The 17,597-nt window shown below is 46.8% G+C and overlaps 1 protein-coding gene across 2 annotated transcripts in view; it reads right to left on the minus strand.

Annotated features, from left to right (window-relative positions):
* Positions 1 to 3,127: 3,127 nt before the first annotated feature.
* SMURF1 (SMAD specific E3 ubiquitin protein ligase 1) overlaps positions 3,128 to 17,597 on the minus strand; it is a 109,429-nt gene continuing 94,959 nt past the window's right edge. Inside the window, exons 12-18 of one of the 2 annotated variants that reach the window (XM_055340217.1) lie at positions 14,937 to 15,051; positions 13,677 to 13,855; positions 12,172 to 12,309; positions 11,285 to 11,405; positions 10,098 to 10,299; positions 8,540 to 8,615; positions 3,128 to 6,358 (exon numbers count right to left, since the gene is read on the minus strand). In XM_055340217.1, coding sequence (XP_055196192.1) covers positions 6,259 to 6,358; positions 8,540 to 8,615; positions 10,098 to 10,299; positions 11,285 to 11,405; positions 12,172 to 12,309; positions 13,677 to 13,855; positions 14,937 to 15,051 — 931 coding nt within the window. In that variant the 3' untranslated portion in view covers positions 3,128 to 6,258. Of the gene's footprint in view, positions 6,359 to 8,539; positions 8,625 to 10,097; positions 10,300 to 11,284; positions 11,406 to 12,171; positions 12,310 to 13,676; positions 13,856 to 14,936; positions 15,052 to 17,597 lie in introns of both variants that reach the window. The other variant, XM_055340215.1, reaches the window with a different exon arrangement.

The following is a 17,597-nucleotide window of genomic DNA, read 5'->3' on the forward strand; positions in this document are numbered from 1 at the left end:
TCAGAGAACTAAAGGAAATCAAGCAACTGATATATGAACAAAATGAGAGTATCAAAAAGTTACCTTCTTAAAGTATATTAGTAAAAAGAGCCAAATTCTGGAGCTAAAAAATAAAACAGCTGAATTGAAAAATACAATATAGGGATTCAGCAGCAGACCTGAGCCGTCAAAAGCATCTGTGAACTTAAGACAAGTCATTTGAAATCAGTGAAACAGAGGAGCAAAAAGAAAAACAATGAAAGCAAAGAGGGCCTAAGGGCCTTATGGGACACCATTAAACAAAGATTTGCATTACTGGGGTCCCAAATGGAGAAAGAGAGGGGAAAGGAGCAGAGAACATACTTGAAGTGATGGACAAAAATTTCTCAAATCTGAGTATAGAAATGGACAATTTTAAGAAACTCGACAAATTTCAACAAGATAAACCCAGAGACACCCACAGCAAATACTGAAAAACTGAAGGGCAAAATGGACAGCTCTACTTAATAGGATTCTTTAGAACCTCACTCTGAGTAAGTTAGAACAACCAACTAGAAGATCAGTAGGATCTTGTGAGGACTTGAACACTAGAGACCATTTGGACCTAATCAACCTATATACAAATATCTCCGCCAACAGCAGCAGAATATACCTCTTCCTCAAGGGCACAGGGAACATTCTCCATAATAGGCCACATTCTGTAAGGCCATGAGTCGAGTCTCAAAAAATTTTAGAAGATTGAAAGCATATAACACAGTTGCTCCTCCTACAATGGAATGAAGCTAGAAATCAGTAACAGAAGGAAAATTCATGAGTATGTGGAAGTTAAGCAATACATTACAAGGGAAATTAGAACCTATCTTGGAAAAAAAAAAAAAACAACCTATCTTGAGATAAGTGATCATGAAAACACAAAGCAGCACTAAGAAGGAAACTTAAAGCTATAAATGCTTACATTAAAAAAGAAGGAAGGTCTGAAATAAAAAACCTACCTTATACCATAAGGAACTAGAAAGAGAAGATAAAACTAAGCTGAAAGCTAGCAGTAGGAAAGAAACAATATCACAGCAGAGAGAGAACAGAAAACAGAAAGCCACTGAAGTCAAGAGTTGGTTCTATCAAAAAATCAACATAATGGGAAACCTTTAGCTAAATGCCTATGGCAGGGGAAAGATGTGAACTCAACCACATAAGAGGGCACCTTACTACAAATACATTAAGAAGGATTATAAGAGAGCTCTATGAATAATTGTATGCCAACAAAATGGATAACCTGGATGAAATGGACAAATTTCTAGAAACACAACCTACCAAGACTGAATCATGAAGAAATAAAGTCTGAATGGACCTGTAACTAGTAAGGAGATTGAGTCAGTAATCAAATGCCTCCCAACAAGAAAAGTCCAGGACCCAATGGCTTCATCAGTGAATTCTACCAAACATTTAAAAACAAACACCAATCCTCCTCAGACTCTTCCAGAAAGAGAAGAGAATGCTTCCTAACTCATTCTTAGGAGGCCAGCATCACCTTGATGCCAAAGCCAGACAAAGACACTACAAGAAAGCAATCAGTCAGTATCCCTCACGAATACTGATGTAAAAAATTTCCAACAAAACATTAGCAAATTGAATACAACAACACAGTAAAAGGATTAAACACATCATGGCAAAGTAGGATCACCAAAATGCAAGGATCATTCAGTATATAAAAATCGATTTAATATGCCATATTAACAGAATGAAAGGGAAAATGATGATCTCAACTGACACAGAATCATTTGACAGAATTCAATACCTTTTCATAATAAAAACACTCAACAAACTAGCAATAGTGGGAAAATGCCTCAACACGGTAAAAGCCATACATGAAATATCCCACAAGTCCTATCATTCCTAAAGGTAAAGGACTAACAATTTTTCCTCTCAGATCAGGAATAAGACAGCATGTCCACTTTCATTACTTCCATTGAACAGAGTACTGGAAGTTCTAGCCGGAGCAATTAGGCAAGAAAATAAAGAAACAGGCATTCAAATTGGAAAGGAAAAAATAAAATTGCTGACAATACAATCTCATATATTGACAACTTTAAAGATTATACATGCATCATTAGGATAAATGAAATCTGCCAAGTTGAAGGATAAAAGTCAACACACCAGCCAGTTGTGTTTTTAGACAATAACAATGTATACTCTGAAAATTAAAAATTCCATTTAAAATAGCATTTAAAAGAACACAATACTTAGAAATAAACTTAACCAAAGAGGCTAGTGACTTAGACACTGGAGACTACACAACACTCCGAAAGGAAGCAAAGACAACACAGCTGTTAGTCCAGAATGTCTCTTCTGGGTACCATGGCCAGATCAAGTCAACACATAAAGTCAACTATCATGACAAGTGTCCATCAAACCAAGGGAAATGCAAAATGTGCTACATTCCTACAAGGGAGCATTACTCAGCCATAAAAAGGGTTTTAGTTTGGGAGGATGTCTTAAGAGGTTTGGGTATAGACGGTGGTCATTATTGCACTATGTTGTGAATGTTTTCATTGCCACTGGAGTGGACTTTACCAATGGGTTAACTGACAGATACTATGTGTGTTTTACCACAAAAAAATATATTGAAAAGGAAAATAAAAATGCAAACCAATGAGTATGCCCAATGTGTGAAGATACCAGTTAACAGATTCAAAACTTTCTCTAGCCCACAAGTTTTTCCTCGACAGAGCACGTTCAACTGCCTGCTGTGTTTTTATTCACTCTTTCTACAATTCTAAAGTTTTTTTTAAAATTTTTTTTAAAAAAGATTTTACTCATTTATTCATGAGAGACACACAGAGAGAGAGAGAGAGAGGAGAGAGAGAGAGAGAGGAGAGAGAGGAGAGAGGCAGAGACAGTCTCCATGCAGGGAGCCCTACGTGGGACTCCCGGATCCCGGGACTCCAGGATCACGCCCCAGGCTAAAGGTGGCGCCAAACCGCTGAGCCACCCGGGCTGCCCTACAACTCTAAAGTTTGTTCCTTTTCCATTCCAAGTTTGTCTAACCATCACCTTTCTTTTTTGTGGGACTAAAAAAAAAAAAAAAAAAACAAACAAAAAAACAAACTCCACCTCATTTCCACACCAAAATATCAGACACCAAAAAATGTAAAGTTGTGAGTTTATTGCATATGTAACAAAATGAATCTGACCTCCCGGGTCCAGCCTGCTGTACAATCACTGTTTGTTTTGTGTTTCCAGCTGGTTCCATAACCACATTAAATAGAACTAGTATTTCTTTAAATATTTTTGATTTTGACATAAAACACAACATTAGTGTACAATTTTCACAAAATAAATCAGCAATAAAAACAGTGGGAAGAATAACAAGGATAGCAGCAATACTTAAAAACAAGACGTTACAAAATAAATTAAAAAATACATTATAAAGTGGTTGAGAAACAAAAAATAAACAAATTTTAAAAATTCATACTATGTTTTGGGAAGGCTGCCGTGCGGCACACACCTGGCTGCACATGGGGCTGGGGGACGGGGCGTCTTCTCTGCGGAAGGCCATTCCTGACAGCCCAGGTTTGAGGACCACCTCACCTGAATTGGGACCGCGCAGCTGAGCAAGCTTAGGGAACACGCTCCACCTGGGGGGCAGACGTCCCCCTCAGAAGAGAGCTGTCCTCACGGCCCCCACATGGCCCCTCTGGTTTTCCTACCTACAGCACTGGCAGAGCGGTGGTTTGCTACATCCCTGAGGGTCGGCTGATGACCGCTGGTGAGGGCAAGCCTGGAAGTTGGGCCCCTGAAGCATCTGGGCAAAGAGGTGAGGGGGGACGGGTGGGTGGATGGGGATTACTGAGGAGGCTGGCGAACGAGAGCTTGTGGGGAACGGGGTCTGCACAGACCCAAAGTGGAGCGATCAGGAGCTTTCACCCACTGTCTGCCATGCTACTCTTGGGGTAGCTCAATCCACTGTTGATAGTGAAGGTTCTAGAAGTGTGATGCCACTGACAAGCCCGTTTGGCAAGAGTAAACCAGGGCTCTGGAAGGTTCTGCCCTTTCAGGCTCCTTTGTACCACACAGCTGATGAGGGTGCCCACGTGCAAGTGTAAGAAGAAGAGCCAAGACCCAGGCCTTACAAGACAGGTAACGCTCGCTGAGGTGACATCTGAACCTGACACATGGGAGCAACACGGGGCTGGCCTAAGGACTGTGCCCTGATCCTCCCCACAGCAGGAAGATCGTCTTAAAGGAGCCAAACACAAAAACCCTACTACACCCTCGTCTCCTCACTAATCCCTACAGATTTTGGCCAACACCACAGAAGACTCTAGAGGTCCTTCCCACCACAGTAGGGGGTGCTCTCAGCTCCCCTGGGGAGGACTCCTCCTCACACTGTGGAGGTTCACCTTGGAGAGGAGGCCTATCTAGGGGAAGGTCTGTAGTGGATATTTCCTCGCTCTTCCAGAGGAAGATTACGAGGGAGGACGAGAGAGACAAGGGGGATCCAGCTTCTAGAACGCCCTCAGAAGGATCATGGTAAACGAGACACAAGATAAGCCCAATGGGGGCAAGGCAGAGCTTCTGGAAGACCAAGCCCACAAGTTGGCCTGGACTTCCTGAATAGATTTAATTTTCCTTCCGCGCTCTCTCCTAGAACCTCCACGAGCAGCCCAGAAGTGTGCTCTCGCAGCTCCTGGCACCCACAGCCGGCACCCGTGGCCCACCAAACTGGCAAACCCCTCATTCCAAAGGAGGGTCTCTCCCCCAAGAGGTCCCAGAGCTCCTCACAGGGCACCCGAAGAACCACAGTGAAATAGGAAGGGTAAGCATGCCTCCAAACCCACCATGGTCCAGAGATTTCAGTAACTGAGAGTCATCCAAAAAAGTCCTTCTGGACCCATCTCAGACCTACAGCTGGATCCCAACGCTTAACTCCAAAACCAACTGCAAAATTTCAACAGTGAAATGTCGTGCTAATGAATTACCCCACACTGGCCCCCCCCAAAACAAAAACAACAACAAAAAACCAAACAGGACAATTTGCTGCTGCTGCCACTGCTGCTTCCCTTCATGGAAGTTTGTCTCCAATCAAACCACCCGGTTAAAATACTGCTTGAGCTGCTTGTGCCCATTGGAAAGGGGTGTTAGAAACTCAGGGTCCGGGCTGACTTTGGCCTCGCTCAGCACGGGAAGGATGTTTGGGCGAGTGAAGTGAGCAGTGATTGCTAGTGTCGCCATCTGACACTTGGAGAATGAGCAGAATGAGCAGAGTGGAACCATCCCCCCAACCTCCCCCACTGTCAGAACAGCAACTCGGTGAGGGGAGCTAAGTCACTGAGGTTATCCGTCTCCCCCTCTCCCTTTTAGACTAGTGCACACCAAGCCAGCAGCTGGAACAACAGACTTCTCTTGTTCAGCTCGTAGCAACTTCCTGTGATGCGGTGCTTTGTTAGTGTTGGGGGTGCCCAGCCCACATACAGGCAGGACAGGCTGCACAGATCTGAGGCTGGTGTGGTCTGTTCTTTTATAAGCTCTGTTATGTGGCATTTTCACTGGAAAAATATCTTGAACTAGATCAATAACATGGCAAAGGGGACTCTTAACAGAAAGATCATTCTTCTTGATGCAAAACACATTTTTCAGCCAGGACACCCTGAAAAATACCCCGGGTCTCCAGCGCAACTGCCCTGGTTTCCTTTATCTTTCCAAAGGGAAGCACATTTTCGATGCAAGCTTCCTGCCGTAGAATTCTGACAGAAGATATGGTTATTTTTTTCAGTTAGAAATTAATCTGCTACCCCGAGCAGATTGCTAGGCTGTGATTGGAATGTGAGCTGCTGAACTTGCAAAGGGCCTCGGGACTGTTTGGACACAGCACAGCTAGTGGAGCTACCAGTTACGAACCCTCAGTAAGTCAAGCTCAGTTCCAGAACTTGTGGGTCGATCCTCCGCTAAAGACCACAGGGCAGTGAGCCTCTCACCATAGGGTTACAGTCATAGAATATCCTGTGTGACCGAAGCCAAATGCTAAACCTGGCTGCCTTTTATTGGATGGGTGATGGAAGGGGGTGGGAGTACTGTCATAAAGGAGGAAAATACGGGTGGAAGCCACCAACCAAAGTCCCCCCACCCCCCTTGCTCCCCCCAACGAAAAGGAGGGGAGACAACCCTTTCCCTCCGGTTATCTAGGGTTCCCAGGCCTCAGCCAGCTTCGCAGGAGGCACACAGAAAGCTTGCTTTTGGTCTGGTGGTCATGAGCTAGAATCTGTTGCCTTTGGTTGCTCTTCACTCCACAGCAAACCCACAAGTCTCTTCCACGGCTGTCAGCAGCTTCTCATAGAGCTTCTCATATGATTCATAAGGTGGAATGTCAATCCGATTAAAGCTGGAACAGGACAAAAGAGGGAGAGTCATTCCTGGTGGTGGTCCAGACCTAGAACCTACTTCAAGGACAGGACAGGCAGGGGCAGTGCCTTCGTGGCCCTGAGCTAGCAGAGTGTGTGTGTGCGTGCACGGAGGAGGGATGGAGCCAAGGGAAGGGGAAAGCAGCTCATCGCCTCATTGGGATAAGGAGGTAGAGGCAAGTTTTCCACTTCTCCCTGGTCCTTCTGCTTTGAAAGTCAAGATTTTTCATTGAACACACAGCAAAACAGCTTCTAAGATCTTTAAAACCAAAATGAAACCAGTTACTATTTCTTGGTTCTATTAGGACAAAGCGCTCAGCTCGTTTTGTTTGTTGTCTTCGGGAGGAGTTATTGCTCAGCACCAGGAATACCAGCTTGGGAGACCACTGTAAACCAGACCAGCCGCGGTCAGATCACCACTAACAATCTCCTGCATGTCTATCTAATCCTCCGTGACTTGATCTGAGACCAGATGGGCCAGCCTGGAATACTTCTTGCAAAAACAAGCTCTATCTCAAAACTAATGAAATGTCAAATCTCTGACACTGAAATGAAACAAATGATGAACCAGCATTTCCCTGGGGAAATTCATTTCTAATGCTGTTTTTAAGAAAAAGGAAAAAAGAACACCCTTAAGAAGGATATTCTCTCCTAACGAATAAAAAAATACAGAATTCAGACCGAGAGGCCATGTAGTAGCTTACTAAATTACAAGGGGTTAAGCAATTAAGGATGGTTTCGCTCAAGAAAGATTTAGGCTGAATGGCGGTGAGTCTTTTTGTAAACTCAAGCGTCAGAGGACACTCCTCACATCTGGTTCCCTCGAGGCACAGAACTATGAACGGACAGAGCCTTACATGGAGCACAGCAGCTGCCGGGCATCAACACGGCACTGTTGGCCTTGCTGGGCAGGGCGCTGTAGCCTCGCCATGGCCTTGGGATGGCGCAGACATCGGAACCCACGCCCTGAGGTTCCCAATCAGGAACCTTCTGTTACACCCTGATGCATCCTGGTGACCAGGAGCTGGCTCTCCTGAACTAGAACCACTAGTCTTTTCAATACACAGTTTCTGAGGCAAACTGTATGGAAGTAACTTGATTTTTAAACCACAAAGGAAATAACCTGCTATAGATATTATTTAAGTTAAAATTTAGGGAAGAAACATTTTTCAATATACAACATGCATCCATCATGGACTAAGTTCTGAGAAAGGAAACGGAGCCCCAGGAAGTGAAGACTGGTAACTCCAAATTAGAAACTACAGATTTGGGGACCTGGGTGGTGCAGTCGGTTAAGCATGTGACTCATGGTTTTGGCCCTGGTCCTGATCCCAGGGTCACGGGGCCAAGCCCCAGGTCTGACTCTGAGATCAGTGCAGAGTCCGCCTGGGTTCCTCTCTCCCTCTCACTCTGCCCCTCCCTCATATCCTCTCTCTCTAAAATATTTAAGTCTTGGGAGGCCTGGGTTGCTCAGTGGTTGAACATCTGCCTTTGGCTCAGGTCATGATCCTGGGGTCCTGGGATGGAGTCCCATTATCGGGCTCTCCTGAAGGGAGTCTCCTTCTTCCTCTGCCTGTATCTCTCTCTCTCTCTCTGTGTGTGTGTGTCTCTCATGAATAAAATCTTTTAAAAAAAAATAAGCCTTTTATAAAATATAAAATACTACATTTTTCGGGGCACCCAGGTGGCTCAGTCAGTTGAGCATCTGACTCTTGATTTCAGCTCAGGTCACAATCTCAGGTCCATGAGATGGAGCGCTGGGTCATACTGAGTGTCCTGGAGCCTGCTTAGGACTCTCCCTCTCCCTCTGCCCCTCCCTACCACTCACACATACGTGTCCTCTCTCAAAAAAAAATAAATAAATAAATTTTAAATGAAAACTAGTTTTCCTACTGAGAGGGACAGGTGTGCTCACACAAGACCCAGTGAGGACAAGACCTGAGCTGCTGGAGTGCCAGCCAATACAACAAAACTGGCTTCATGAAAGACTTCCGATAAGCCTCATGTGACACACTGCTGGCTGCTCGTTCCATTTGACACCAGGGCCACAGCCAGTTGTTCTGGGATGCTGATAAAGGACACAGAGTGCTACATAAAAGAAAAGAGCTTAGAAGAGTCACACAAAGGGTGGCACTCCATGGGGATAGGATCCCGGTCCTTACCAGGTGTGGGCCTTTGGAAGGTTGTCTGTGTTGGCATCGATCAGGTGGATGGTGAAGAGCCGGGGCCCTGCAGCGCCTGTAGAACCTTACAAGAAAACATTCTAGTTAATGCACTTCAAAGGCAGGGCCCGGGCCCCACTGCCAACCACACCCCCAGCCCATGCCTGGGCTGCCCGTCTTGCCAGAGGGTCACGGCCTTCACACTGCAGCATGACCTCAGCCTGCTTTCGGCTATGCTGACCATGGCCATCCTGTGACCTGTCTCAGACATTCTAGAAAAGCTCAAGGACAGAGCAGACTGCTGAGCGTTCCCCAGGTACCCTGGCCAGGAACCCACTCAGGTGGGCATATTTGAAGGGTAAAATCCTTCAACCACTAGTTATGTTTTTCCTTTTTTTGAACAATTCTTTAGCAAGCAGGCCTGCTACTGGCAGAGGATAGCAGAGTTATAATAAAAGCAGGATACAGGGTCAGGAAATCTCTGCAGGCAGAGAAACGATGGGAAAAGAAAAGAGACAAACAGCGAGGACAAAAGCCCAAGGGGATGGAAGTGACTTCTGTCAAAGAAGTCCTTGAAACACAGAAGAGTCTACAGGGAACATCCTACACGTGCAGTGTATCTGCTGTCACTAGTAACATGCAGAATTCCATTTACTAAGTTTTAGTACACTATCATTCTTCACCTTTTTCCCTCCACTCTCAGGGTTATCAAAACTCTGGACATCAGATTATTTTGATCACAGTCGGAAGAGACAAGAGAGAGGCTGGGTACCCAAACCGCACAGTGGAGCCTATCAAGCAGTGCATCTGCACGGAGCAGGAAACTGAGGTCTGGGCACTAATGACCCACAAGGCAACAAAAGACTCCACCTCCTGATGCTCAGGCCAGGCCTCTCCCCCACATCTCAGGGCTGCACACAGAGAGCTGCTATCAGAAGACTCAGAAATGAATCCATGTGGCACTTTAAAAATGCTGATTTCTTCCCCAAAGCCTTGTTGCTCTTTGTACCCTCCCTCTACCAATCGATTCTATAGGGCAAAGGGGAGGCACTGGCTCCAGGGCCCTTCCTTGCTCAGATCTTGCCCGACTCAGCCTGGAACAAGTGCCTGGCTGGCCGGCACCCACCACGGCGGCTGCAGACTTGCCCACTGGGCCAGGGATGCTGCGAAAGGTGAGCTTAACAGGGAGCTGGGCTTTGCTTTCCCGAGCCTCTCTCCTGTGTGTTTATGGGTATTTTCTTGGGCAAAACATCATACAGCCTTGACCCGTGGAGCCGCCAGGGAGAATGGCGACTAGAGCCCACCATCTTTTACAAGGGAGCAAGTGCAGCCTCTCTGCCAGCTGCGCACCTCCGCGATGCTAAACATTTGTTAAGGAACACAGGCCACAGCATTTCCTAGCAGATGTTTCAGGAGAAGCACCCCACCACGGTGGTCCAGCTCTTCCTGCTGTAGCCTAGCAGGGGACATGCGTTGGGGGGGTGGGGTGCACAAGCGCGTGCACACACACACACACACACACACAAGGGGTCAGAAGCCCCGCCTCCACGTCAGTCACCTTGCAAAGCCTTGAACCCCTGGAGAGGGACCCGAGTGGACCCAGTCACGAACTGCAGGAGCCTGGCCCTCCTCTCCTCATCGAAGGTCTCCACGGCCTGCCAGAACCACCTGACGATGTTGCTGTCGGCCACGCAGTGCTTCAGCCGAGTGTTGGACTTCCAGTCGCTCACATCTATTTTATCCAGGCCGCCTATGATGAGCTGTGAAGGTGTTCAGAGGCAGGTTACTTCTCAAATGTCCAAACAAGGGTCCCTCCCGACACACCTCCCATGCCCAGGACGTGAAAGGAGGTGATTTACAGTGTCTGAACAGACTAGCTCCAGACTTGGGCAAGCAGAGAGTGCAGCAGGATGCCCGCAGCCCAGTACCTCCAACTCATGGCCACCTCGCGCCACTTTGCAACCCCTGGCCTGTGGCACATGCTCCTGTTCTAACAACCAAGTCCACATTTGTCGTTTTGTGCCACATCCACGAGGAGTTGGTACAAGAGAACCAACTGGCAAGACCAAAGGGGCCAAGTGTAAAAAAGGGCCACATCTGGGGGGGGGGGGCTCAGGGGCCGTGACAGGTGGAGCTCAAGATCTGGAGCAGAGGGACCACACCAGGAGCTGCGTATGTGTTTTTGCATTGGGGGAAGGAGGGCGCTCAGAGCTGCTGCCTGCCGCGGGTGACACCTCACCAGGGACAGAAAGACAGAAGGATTTCAGAGCCCTGAGCCATTTGGCATTGGAGGTGGATTAGAGATGAATGAACCACTATGTTCGAGCACATGAAGTGTGATTAGAGAAGACAGTAACACTTTGTTCTGAGTCTAATAATAGCAAGAGCCAAAACAGAAAGCTGACGTCGTGGGAGAATCTGGTGAGAGCAGATAATTTCTTCCCTCTGAGGTGGATACACAGGAGGGGGTTTAGGAACTTCCAGGGCTAGAGCTCCTAAAAAATATAAGACACAGAACGCCCCACACAACATCCAGAGAAGGATCTAGACTCACTGCCGCCAAGCAGACAGCCCCTCGGCCTGGACATAAACAGGCTCAGACACCCTCGACTCCCACTGGCTCTAGCTCTGTTCTTCTGGAACCCTGACAAACCCCAGCCTTGCTGGGGAGCAGGCGAGCCACACTGTCAGACAAGGCATCTGAGACCTCTACTGCTAACTTGGCTCGTCCCGCTGAGCACATACCTCTAGTTCCTTCTGGTCAAAAGGCTTCAGTAAGTGTTGAGGAATAAGTTCGTTAAACCCTTTCTGTAGAGCGAGGAACTGGGCTTCGATCCCCCTCATGAACCTCCAATTCACATACAACCTGGAAGACAAATTCACAAGTTAAAGCCAATAGCAAATAGTTCACGGGAAAGACTTTTTCCTCACAATAGGTTCTGACATCACCTGCTGAAGCTAATGCCTTGCCCACCAGGCCTCCCCTGGGGGGCACCAAACCCCCACCAGCTGGAAGTACCAGGTTAAAAATAAGTCAGCACAGGCCCTGACATATTCTGGTGCTTTGCTAAAGACAGCAGTAGGAATTAACCTGACCTGTCACAGCAAGTGGCATAACTGAAAAGTAGATTTGAAAATAAAACACGAGACACCGTGAGAGCCACACGCCAGTCTGGCAGCCTAAGCACACCGACAAGCCCATATGCTTCCAGATTTCTAGTGTAAATGACTAGTCATTTATTTGCCATCAGAGGTGGGAAGGAAAACAGACCACAGTGAAGCAGACTTCCTGGAGACTGCTCTCAAGGAAACTAATAGGCTCCAAGTCTCTCCTGCGCCCACCACCTTCACCCCCAGATCGGAAGGCCACCTGCCATCCCTTCCACCACCTGGGTTCTGGGCTCATTAGTCTCCCTTCACCAGGTCAGCCCTGGTGGGATTGGGGCTCCTCTGCACAGAGCCCCGCTGCTGAACCCGACTGCTCTATGACTGTGATTCTGGTCAAAAGTGCTGGCCAGGATGAGTAAGCCTCAAACAGCAAAGGAACTTTGGCAATCTAAATGTGAACCCAGGATGGTCCCAGGCATCTGCACGTCCCCATGGGCAGCCACCACGGTTCCCTGGAACATTACCGGACATATTCTTTCTTGTTCTCCTCTGTGACAGGAACATTTCGGCCATTGGGTTTTAGTTCATGCTGAAGAATCCTCCCGAAAGCATTGTGTTCCACACAGAAAGTGTGGTCTAGCACGGGGGTGATATCATTCTCTCTGTGGAAGTTAGGAAAGAAGACGGATGTCAGACCATGGCCACAATACAGCTGTGAACAGAACAGGAGCTGGAACAGTCCGGGAGATGGATGGACGGACTGATGGCATTTACTGACCGCTACCCCCAGAGCTGAGTGGGGAAAGGTGAGGAGCCTTGGGCAGACACAGGGCCTGGGACAGGCCAGGGACACTTGGAGCGGGAGGTGCCAGGGGACCATGGTTCCATGATGTGCCCTTGACACTTGGCTCCCCTCGTTCACAGGAAGGTGACAGTGGCTCTGTCATCCTGTGATTTTACGAGACACAGTGACCTGACTGCTTTGTAAACAGATCTATAAACAGAAGAGAGGGATGCATGAAGAGCCGAGTCAATGGGAAAGCAACCTGCAGGGAGATGCACTCAGATGATACTGTCCTCCCGCCCCTTTAAGGCAGCCCCTCACACAAAGTAGCACGTGAGAGTCTCGATGGGCTCCTCCGCCTGCCACACTTCTCGAAACAGAGGGAAATATCTCCCTACCCCTCACAGACTACCCATTTCCAGTAGGGCCATGTGAAGTGAGGCAGACAGAGTGCAGGATGAGACTCTCCCTCTGCCAGAGCCTGGATCTCCCGCTGCTGTGGGATCAGTTCACGTATGAGGACCTGTGACACGCTGCTCACCATGCAACTGGGCCCACTGCTTCCAAGGGTATGTTAGGATAATTCTTTTAAATTTTTAAAATTATTTTTATTTTTTAAAGATTTTATTTATTTATTAATGAAAGACACTGAGAGAGAGAGGCAGAGGGAGAAGCAGGCTCCATGCAGGGAGCCTGACATGGGACTCGATCCCGGGTCTCCAGGATCACGCCCTGGGCTGAAGGCAGATGCTAAACCACTGAGCCATCCGGACCGCCCACGATAATTCTAAAACAAAGGTGACTGAATATAATTTCTCTTGATACTTTTCTTGTAGCAAATACTTTGACATAAGATACTTTGACGCTAATTTTGTTTTTGATACTTTCCCTCTACCTGCTAACCAGAGCCCCCCTAGAGAGTCAAAAGCAAACCACCCACCCACCTCTCAGGCCTGGGGCCTAATTGTGATCAGACCTGAATAATGTGAGGAAACAGCAAAAGAAATGAGCCTATGAAGTGAAACTGGCCAAACATCATGAAAAAAGCCAGTCAACAGAGTATTTCTTGTTAAATCTTCTTTTATGTTTCTGGTTGTAAATCAGTGTTTATTTCTCTGCACCAACTTCACACCCACCCCTCAAAAGCATTCACATGCACACACGCATACAGAATGATAGTCTGGCACACAAGATGGGTGGCTATGCACGAATGTTCCATGAACTGAACGGTGAGGCTGTACTTACAGAATCCACACTAAGCTCTTGTGTAATTCTGGGTCCACCGACTCCAAATCCGAGAGCTGGATGGGCTTCCCCAGGAGCTGCTTATAGAAGGGAACTGTGAAGCCCCCGTTTATGTAGTGCCCGTGGAACACAGCGAGACCCATGATCCGGCCCACAAAATGGAAATAAGACAGGTGGTCCTGTAGGGGGCACCAGAGAACACGAAGTCATTAGAAAAAGGCCAAGCCAGAGTGGAGAGACCATGTGCTGCCTCCAAGCTTCTTGGGAAAACTGTCTCATTGCAGCCAGGCCCTGACTCCATCCCTCACAGGTTGTGCTCTCAGACATAGGAAAGAGAGCAGGTTAGGTGGTCAAAACTTGGAGCACATCTTCTGCACAGATCATCTGAACATGTTACATGCCCTTAATCCAGACACCTGCTCAGGACTGCTACGTCACTGGCGGCACTCTGTGTGAAAGGATAATGCAGGGCCCCTTACTCCCAAGTTGTTAAGGATTTCAACACAGCAACTGCAGGGAATGAAACCAAGCACAGGTCCTCCAAAGTGCAAGGTGCCTAGGAAGCTGGCCTCGCGTCTCCCTGCTGCACCAGAGAAAGCAAGCAGATGGCAAATCCCCTCCTTCCTCTACCATCCCTCCCCGAGTCCCTAGAGAAAGTGGAAGAGAAAAAAATCCAAAGAAGAAGAAACAGCAAAAAAGGAACAGAGAGGAAAATAAGTGTAAGAGGACCATTCTAAAACTAGAGCTGCTCTGGTTTTTCACAGGAAAACACACATCTCTGCTTTCCATCGGAATTATAATCAGAATTCTTCAAAACCTCATTTCCATTTTGGTAAAGAACTCTGTCACACCTGAATGACTGTAGTGTAGAGCTGGTCCCAGGCTTTGCCTCAGGGGCCTTGGCCTCGGGCAGCGGTGACCACGGGCCCCGCCCCACAGGACAGCCCCCAAACACCTGCTGCCCAACCCTGGGCTGGTCATGCAAACACTCCACACTTACAGCCTCCTCTCAAGCAAGCAGCTAAGACTATCAGCACTGATGGCCCAAAAGGCCAGTTGGGGAAGTTCCCATTTTGATTGGGAGGAGGACCGACTATGTAGCCCACGTCTCAGAATGACACGGTCAACAAACACAGTCCTACCTCAGTTCCCCCAATTGGTGATTAAAGGGCTCTGAGCATTCTGAGCAGCTCATTTTCACTTCGTGAAAAAAACAAAAATTTTCCAATTCACTCCCTCTTTATAAGCATGAATACTTACGGGATTGATTGAAGAATCCGGGTTGATTTGCAACATGTAAATGTTGTCCGTAGAATATTGGAAGAGTCCATAATACGGATTCAACATTTCGTGGCATAATAAATAAAGCCACTCCCTAGGAACAATAACAATGAAAGCCATTTTATACGTGTGAAATGTCTAATCTTATGTCTTACCCAAAAGACTCATTGCCTGTGCCCTGGAAGGCCACACTGGAGAGATGTCCGGCTCTGAGAGAAAGTGACTTGCACAGATTGATTGGGAAGTAATAACTCACTTCTGACTGAATGACAGATGGCTTTTATGGCCCAAACCCCGATGGTTCTGAAGCTGATGAACCAGATGGACCAGAATCGGGACCGCCTCTTGCAAGCAATGTTCTCGACACTTATCTTGTCAGCTTTCCTGCACCTCAGCTGGAGTTTTCTTTGCTACTGTGCAAAGATCCACATCTCAGGTGATGATGTTCATGATGTGGTAATGATGGACAAAAGTACAATAAGAACTAAGATCCTACTTTTATTTAAAAAGAGTGTGCATGCACACACATGTACACACAACAGGAAAAAACTATCCGTGGAGCAAAGAGAAAAAGGAGGATTTACACTGATACGTTGACAGTAGTTAACCTGAGAATTAGCAGTCTGCGACACTTTCATTTTTCTTTTGGTTCTTTCTAGATATTTTTTTTAATTTTTATTTATTTATGATAGTCAGAGAGAGAGAGAGAGAGAGAGAGAGAGAGAGAGCAGAGACACAGGCAGAGGGAGAAGCAGGCTCCATGTACCGGGAGCCCGATGTGGGATTCGATCCCGGGTCGCCAGGATCGCGCCCTGGGCCAAAGGCAGGCGCCAAACCGCTGCGCCACCCAGGGATCCCTAGATATTTTTTAAATTTCCAACTTTAACATGTTTTGTTGTTGTTGTTTTTTTTTTATGATAGTCACAGAGAGAGAGAGAGAGAGAGAGGCAGAGAGCAGACACAGGCAGAGGGAGAAGCAGGCTCCATGCATCAGGAGCCCGACGTGGGATTCGATCCCGGGTCGCCAGGATCGCGCCCTGGGTCAAAGGCAGGCACCAAACCGCTGCGCCACCCAGGGATCCCCTTTAACATGTTTCTAACACTTAAGTGAGGAGAAGATATTTCAGAGTCTGGGGAGATAGGGAATAAGAATGACTTTTGCCCTTCATAATCTTCTATCTTGTCAAATTCTATCTTTTTGCCATAAAAATTTATGACTTTTTTTTTTTTTGCAAGAAAGAGAAAGTGCGCATGCGAGCAAGGAAGGGGCAGAGGTAGAGAGAGAATCCTAAGTAGGCTCCACGCCTGGCATGGTGCCTGACTCGGGGCTCGATCTCATGACCCTGAGATCATGACCTGAACCGAAATCAAGAGTCACTCAACTGACTGAGCCACCCAGGTACCACAACATTCATTACTTTTTGTAATTTAATAAAAAAGTTTAATACTGGGGATCCCTGGGTGGCGCAGTGGTTTGGCGCCTGCCTTTGGCCCAGGACGCAATCCTGGAGACCCGGGATCGAATCCCACGTCGGGCTCCCGGTGCATGGAGCCTGCTTCTCCCTCTGCCTGTGTCTCTGCCTCTCTCTCTCTCTCACTGTGTGCGTATCATAAATAAAGAAAAATTAAAAAAAAATATTAAAAAAAAAAAAAGAAAAAAGTTTAATACTTAATAAGATTAATTCTAAGAGTTCTAAAATTTGGATGGAATATATAAGAAGAAATTATTTTCAGAATTCCTATATATTCCAATCATTTCATTGTTAAAAAAAAAAAAAACAAATCAGGGACCCCTGGGTGGCTCAGAGGTTTGGCGCCTGCCTTCAGCCCAGGGCATGATCCTGGAGACCCAGGATCAAGTCCCCACATTGGGCTTCCTGCATGGAGCCCACTTCTCCCTCTGCCTGTGTCTCTGCCTCTCTCTGTGTGTCTCTCATGAATAAATAAATAAAATATTTCAAAAGGAAAAAAAAAGCCCCAAATCAGAAACAACACAAGCCTCTCAATAGAACCTGTATGATTCAGTGCTATGGTTAGCTGTGACAAGCCCAGGTATGGGGAGAACCTTACACAAGCACCTGTACCACTTCTACAAAGAGCCTCTTCTTTCTACTCAAGTTTTATTCTGGAATTTCTTACTCTGTCAAATAGAAAAGGCATGGAACTGAGAGAGATTATGAAAGGACAAGCACACATGCAAATAATCCAAGAAAACTGTGAGGATACTCACAAAAAGGATCAGACCACAACAAAATTATGTATCAAGCTCAAAAGAATGGAAAGGAAGTGCCAGAAGCAAGGAGACCCTAAATGTCAAAAAAAAATCCTTTATTAGGAAAGGCAGAATTTCCCAACTATAAGACCTGGACTCATCCCTGCGTTTTAGAGTTTGAGTTTGAGAAGAATCATTTTCAGAAGCCAAGGACCTGCAACTGTCTAGACAGGAAGTGATTAAAATACAAGCAAACATTCTGACCGAGTCACGCACGAGGTAGGGAGGCATATTAGGTATGCTAAGGAAGTGGCAAGGGGAAAGCTGACCATACAGGCAAATGGTTTTTTAATGATACAGGAAATGGTTCAGAACCAAACACTGGGGAAGTGAGCGTAAACGGATTCTCATCGACCAGATGATGAGAA

Source organism: Nyctereutes procyonoides, unplaced genomic scaffold, assembly GCF_905146905.1.
Source record: "Nyctereutes procyonoides isolate TBG_1078 unplaced genomic scaffold, NYPRO_anot_genome, whole genome shotgun sequence".
NCBI lineage: Eukaryota > Metazoa > Chordata > Mammalia > Carnivora > Canidae > Nyctereutes > Nyctereutes procyonoides.